At 51.4% G+C, this 6,264-nt stretch overlaps 1 protein-coding gene across 1 annotated transcript; it reads right to left on the bottom strand.

Annotated features, from left to right (window-relative positions):
- Nucleotides 1-5,627: 5,627 nt before the first annotated feature.
- LOC123138766 (alpha/beta-gliadin clone PW8142-like) lies at nucleotides 5,628-6,261 on the bottom strand (the record flags this gene model as incomplete). The annotated part of the gene is made up of 1 exon (XM_044558651.1): nucleotides 5,628-6,261. A coding segment is annotated over one exon (474 nt), but the record flags the coding sequence as incomplete, so codon positions are not given.
- Between the last annotated feature and the right edge of the window lie 3 nt (nucleotides 6,262-6,264).

Here is a 6,264-nt window from a genome sequence, read left to right as displayed (position 1 = left end):
GCTGTCATGACTTTGATCTGTTGGGAGTCCCGGCATCTTGAGCTTTGCATTGGATGTGTTGCTATCCCGCCTTCGATTCACCGGCCCACGTGCCTCCAACGTTGCCACGTATAGATTTGTTGTTGCCATGCGTAAGATCTCGAGGACGTGTGGCGATGCAGTATTCACTGATGTACCTCCGACATTGCCGCGTATAGATGTGTTGCTGTTGCGCCTTTGATCTCCGGGATGTGCGCTGGTGGCGTTGAGTGTTCGACTTTTCGCCAATGTGCATCCGACATTGCCGCGTCTAGATTTGTTGTTGTTATGCCTGCAATCGACGTGTGGCGGCGGCCTCAAGTGTTCGCCGATGTGCTTCCGATATTGCCGTGTACAGATATGTTGTTGCTATATGCGTTCAATCTTCTCCGGGACGTGCCACGGCGGCCTGGAGTGTTCGCCGGGCTGAGGTGTGCAGTTCTCAGCTTACACGTTTGTATTCTTGCTGGAAATCAAGTTGTTTGTGTGTTTTAATAAGAAATACATCAGGTTAGTTGTGCTTTGGAAAGACGACAGATATAGTCATGACGATCAGGATCAGAGAAACCAGGCGGCTGTTTCATATAAACCTCTTCCTCCAAAAATCCATGTAGAAAAGCATTCTGCACGTCAAGTTGACGAAGTGACCAACCACGAGAAACAGCAATGGAGAGAAGAAGCCGAATAGTGGTAGGCTTGACGACAGGACTGAAGGTGTCCTCATAGTCAAGACCATGACGCTGCCGAAAACCGCGAGCAACAAGTCGCGCTTTGTAACGCTCAATAGATCCATCCGAATGCTTCTTCACTTTGAATACCCATTTTGAGTCAATAACATTTACCCGTGGTGGTGGAGGAACGAGAGTCCATGTCTTGTTACGAAGAAGAGCATGAAACTCCTGCTCCATAGCCTCTCGCCAATGTGGAATGCGCAGGGCAGCCTGATATGAGCGAGGCTCAGAAGATGGATCCGCAACAGCAGCAGCCAAACAAGCAGCCAACCAAACAACCGTACCATCCTTACGTTCCTTAGGTTTGAAAATGCCACTGCGACTGCGTGTATGTGGTCGGGACACAGGAACCACCGAGGTCGACGGAGCAGCCTGCAACGGGCTGGAGGACGGCGACGTTGACGAGTCAGCCGGTGACGAGGAGCCAGTCACGGTAGCCTCGGACTCGGTTGGCGAAGAAGGCCGACCCACCGGCGAAACCGGCAGAGCAGACGAAGCAGCTGGCGACTCCGGCATCACAGACCGGGCCGATGGCGAGCTCGGCATAGTGGGCCGTGGCGCGGCCGGTGTCGCGGGCCGATCCGCTGATGAAGGCGACGTGAGGACCCGAGCCGCGGGCGAAGACGGCGTGACGGGCCGAGCCGCAGGCGAAGACGGCGTGACGGGCCGAGCCGCGGGCGACTCGGCGGCCGCTTGCGAAACGGACCGAGCAGTGGAGATGCTCGGCGCGACGGGCTCGTCGGGTGACCATGCATGGGCACGTGAATCGATGCCATGCAACATAGGGCGATCGACGTGCCCACCAGAAGACGACGATGATGATGGTGAATCCTCCAACAGCTCCAAACGAGCTCCACGTCCGGTTCCTGCACCATGGTTAGGTAACAGCAAAGGAGAGTATGCAACATCATCAAATTGGTCAGAAGCAACAGAGGATGAATGCAGGGATGGTGGTTCGACAGTGGACACAGGAAGGTTGGCAAAGGGAAAAACATGCTCATCAAACACGACGTCCCGAGATATATAGACACGATTAGTGGGAACATGAAGACATTTGTAACCTTTATGAAGAGAGCTATAGCCAAGAAAAACACACTTCTTAGAATGAAACTCAAGCTTGCGCTTGTTATATGGACGAAGATGCGGCCAGCAAGCACACCCAAATACCTTGAGAAAGGTATAATCAGGTTGTTCATTAAGGAGAACCTCAATGGGAGTCTTCATGTTTAAAACACGAGTAGGAGTACGGTTGATGAGAAAGCATGCAGTGATGAAAGCATCACTCCAAAACCGAAACGGAACAGATGCATGGGCCAAAAGAGTAAGACCAGCTTCAACAATATGACGATGCTTACGTTCGACTGAACCATTCTGCTGATGTGTATGTGGACATGCTAAACGATGAGCTATCCCAAGCGACTGAAAGAAAGAGTTGAGGTTGCGATACTCGCCCCCCCCAGTCTGACTGGACATGAACAATTTTGTGCTTGAGAAGACGTTCAACATGTTTTTGAAACTGAACAAAAATATCAAACACATCAGATTTGCGTTTAATAAGGTAAAGCCAGGTAAAGCGACTATAAGCATCAACGAAACTGATATAGTAATTATGACCACTGACAGAAGTCTGAGCAGGACCCCATACATCTGAAAACACAAGTTCTAAAGGATGTTTCACCTCACGACTGGACTCCAAAAAAGGAAGTTGATGACTCTTCCCCTGCTGACAAGCATCACACACTGCTACATCTTTATGACTAGACAAACTAGGAAGCTCATGATGACGCAAAATATGACGGACAATAGGTGTGGCCGGGTGACCAAGACGAGCATGCCACTGTGACGGAGAGACCCAAACTCCACTGAAAACACGAGCGACACCAGGATGCTACAGACGGTAGAGGCCCTGGCACAACCGCCCACTAAGAAGAATGTCCCTCGTGCCCCGATCCTTAATAAAAAGATCAAAAGGGTGAAATTCACAAAGCACATTATTATCACGTGTGAGTTTAGGAACTGAAAGAAGATTACGGGTCACAGATGGAACTCGAAGAACATTGCGAAGCTGAAGACTCCTATTGGCATGTCTAGTGAGAAGAGATGCTTGACCAATATGAGAGATGTGCATACCTGCTCCATTGGCGGTGTGGATCTTGTCGGAGCCATGATAGGGTTCACGAGTGTGAAGCTTCCCCATCTCGCTAGTTAGATGCTCTGTCGCCCCAGAGTCCATGTACCAGTGTGGATCGATGGAGTAGGACTGAGTGTGTCCCTGTTGCTTCTGCGGCGCGGGACGATCAGCCATGGCGACCTGACGGGCATTGTTGCGTGTATCTTTGCCGTCATTGCCAAGACCAAGGAAGCTTCGCTGGAAGCGCTTATGACACTTGGAGGCCCAGTGCCCATCGCGGCCACAAAGCTAACACACACGTGGACCGCCAGCCCCCGGTAAGGTCGCAGTAGGTGGGGGGGCCGAGGCGGGCGACGGTAGCAGCCCCAAGGGAGACCGGGGTGATGAAGAAGAGCGGCCACCCTTGGTGGCGGCGTTGGCCGAGAGGGAGCCAGTGCCCCTGGTGCGGCGAGTCTCGACCCGTTGCTCAGTGAGAAGGAGCCGAGAGAAAACCTCGTGTGCCAGCATGGGTGTCGAGTTGCCCCGCTCGTTGATGATCTCGACTAAGGCATCATACTCCTCATCAAGACCATTGACAATAAATGAGTTGAACTCGGAGTCGGTGAGGGGCTGTCCAATGGAGGCCAATGTGTCGGCGAGGCCCTTGACCTTGTTGTAGAACTCAGTGGCAGTGGAGTCAAGCTTCTGACACTCTCCAAGCTGACGACGGAGTGCAGAGACACGAGCCTGGGACTGCGCTGCAAAGGTGCGCTCAAGGATGGTCCAGGCCTCATGAGACGTCTTCGCGAAGACAACAAGGCCGGCAACTGCCGGCGAGAGCGACCCCTGGATGGAGGAGAGGTTCGCCTGGTCCTGCCCCGTCCAGACGCGATGGGCCGGATTGTAGACCGGACCGTGCACGCTGTCTACCAGCGCGGGTGGGCAGGGAAGCGATCCGTCGACGTAGCCTAGCAGGTAGTGACTCCCCAAGAGCGGGAGAACCTGCGCACGCCAGAAGATGTAGTTGTCGGCGGAGAGCTTGATGGTGATGAGATGACCGAAGTGAAACGGCAGCGGCGAAGACAATCCCATCGAGGAGGCTGCCTGGGGTGCAAACACCATGGAGGCAGCCGGAGGCACCGAAGCCGATGCGGGAGGAGGCGGGACCGCAGCCAGGACGGGCGCCGCAAAGCTCGCGGCCGGTGCGGACGCCGCAAGGCCCGCGGCCGGGGCGGACGCCGCCAACCCCGCCAGTGGGGCAGTGTGATCCGCTTGCGGCAGGAGCGGCGGGACGACGCCTGCGGAGTCCGCAGCGGACGGCGGCGCCGCGGTGTGGACCACGAGGTCATGCCCAAGCGAGGGCGCCGGCGGCGTGGAGAAGACGGAGCTGATGCTCCTTGTCCCGATCGGAGCCGGAACAGAGACGGCATCGAGCGGGAGGTTGAGCAGAGCCGCAAGAGAGGCCGGGAGGAAGCCCGCAGCAGTGGAACCGGTGATGGCGGCGCTCGACATGGCGGCGGCGCGATCGGTGGCGCGGCGGCGGCGGTGAAGGCGGCGGCGGCTGCGGCGGCGGTGCGGGTATTAGGGTTTAGAAGCGGAAGCGATCGTAACCTAGCGTGATACCATGTAAGACAATAAGTTTTGGGGAACCAGCACAACCCTCTAGGGGTGGCTTATCTCATTATATATAATGGTTGTGTTACAATATGTACCATATACGTACATAGGTACAGAAGCTATACATAGTCTAACAATAATTCAGTAACTAGGAGTAAGCACTCGCTTCCTACATGGTGTATGCTACACCGAACTGAGTACCAACCGTTGTTTATGGCGGTGTGTATGCGGTTGGAGCAAGTGGCCAGTGAGGTTTTACTCAACATGGATGGCAGAATAATCTCCGGATCGCTCCACCACCTCCTTCAACAGAGGCATAGCGGTCCTATATGACTCATTGTTGTCGACATGGATGGCAGTATTTTGGGACGGAGGGAGTAGCAGAGAACATTTGGTCATGGGTATGGTAAAGAAATGACATTTCTTCTGTTCAATTGTTGTACAGAGCCGAGATGAACACAAGGTATCGTGTGGTAGCTGGACTATCTAGTTCATCTAATGGGGAAGAAAAATGTAAAAGGCAACGAAAGCTTAGGGTACAATCCAAGTTAAGAGTATTTTGGTGCAGAGTAATGAAAAATATCCTACCTTCATATGCATAACTAAAAAGGCATGTGATGGGGTTATGTGTGTGCCCTATGTGTGGCCTTGGTGAGGAAATGTTACTTCATATGCCCTTTTCACACGTGAGCATGCAAGTTTATTCTTGGATTCTTCTTGAGAATATTTTGACATAAAACTCCCAAGGTTGCACCCGAAAACATGGTCAAGAGATATCTTCGATCCATATTTCCTTGATGCAAGGAAGAGCACTATTAATGCTTCAGTTATGTGGCAGATTTGGAGTAGCTGCAATGAAGATACTCATGTTGAGGAGAAGTACAAGCCACAAAAATCAATGTAAGTGACTGATGAATTGAATGCTTCTTTGGAAATAATTGATCAAGGGCAAGCCAAGGATGTGGATAGTCCTCACTATCAATGCTCAATTTGAAAGTCCAAGAAAATACTTTAATTAAATTCAAGTTTCAGATTCATTTTGTTATCCTTAGATTAATGCACATAAACATCTAACTAATGCTTAATATATATAATTAGGGGTGAACTTGTGAACGGGTACATGAATGGAACTCAAACAAACAATCATATGTAGACAAGACCTGTGTTTGTCTTTTATTTCCAAGTTTGAAATAGTCTAGTTCGGGTTCTTACATGATAGTGCATGTCACTTTATTTTTCACCGCTACAACGACCAAACCATGTTTTAAGAAAACGGTGTTTCATATATCTAGTAATAGAGTTCTTCTCTTCTCAGTTAGTACTCATGATGCCAAATGGCGCAATGGTGGTCGAGCAATATGAAGGGATGTAGACATTGCACATTGCTGGTAGCGTCTGTAGCGCTAGGTTCCTTATTTCCTCGAACTGCGGCAGTTGCTGAGGTTGGACAAAGCCCTGGGCCTGTGGGTTTTGCTGAGATGGCTGGAAGGAGCCCTGGCCTGATGGATATTGTTGCTGAGGCTGCTGGTAGGAGACCTGGCTCGACGGTTGTTGTTGTTGTTGTTGTTGTTGTTGTTGTTGTTGTTGTTGTTGTTGTTGTTGTTGTTGTTGTTGTTGATGCAAAATAATAGCATGAATGACATTGTGGATGGCTTGGCACCGTGACTGCTCGGGGGTCTGCCACAGTTGCTGACAACATAATTGTTGCAACAGTTGGTAACTTTGTTGCAATACTTGTGAGCTTGCATGTGCTATGTTGGGTTGTTGCAAGACGACATCCCTGCATGG

Source organism: Triticum aestivum, chromosome 6B (genome assembly GCF_018294505.1).
Source record: "Triticum aestivum cultivar Chinese Spring chromosome 6B, IWGSC CS RefSeq v2.1, whole genome shotgun sequence".
NCBI classification, from domain to species: Eukaryota; Viridiplantae; Streptophyta; class Magnoliopsida; order Poales; family Poaceae; genus Triticum; species Triticum aestivum.
This window is presented reverse-complemented; position numbering and strand designations above follow the sequence as displayed.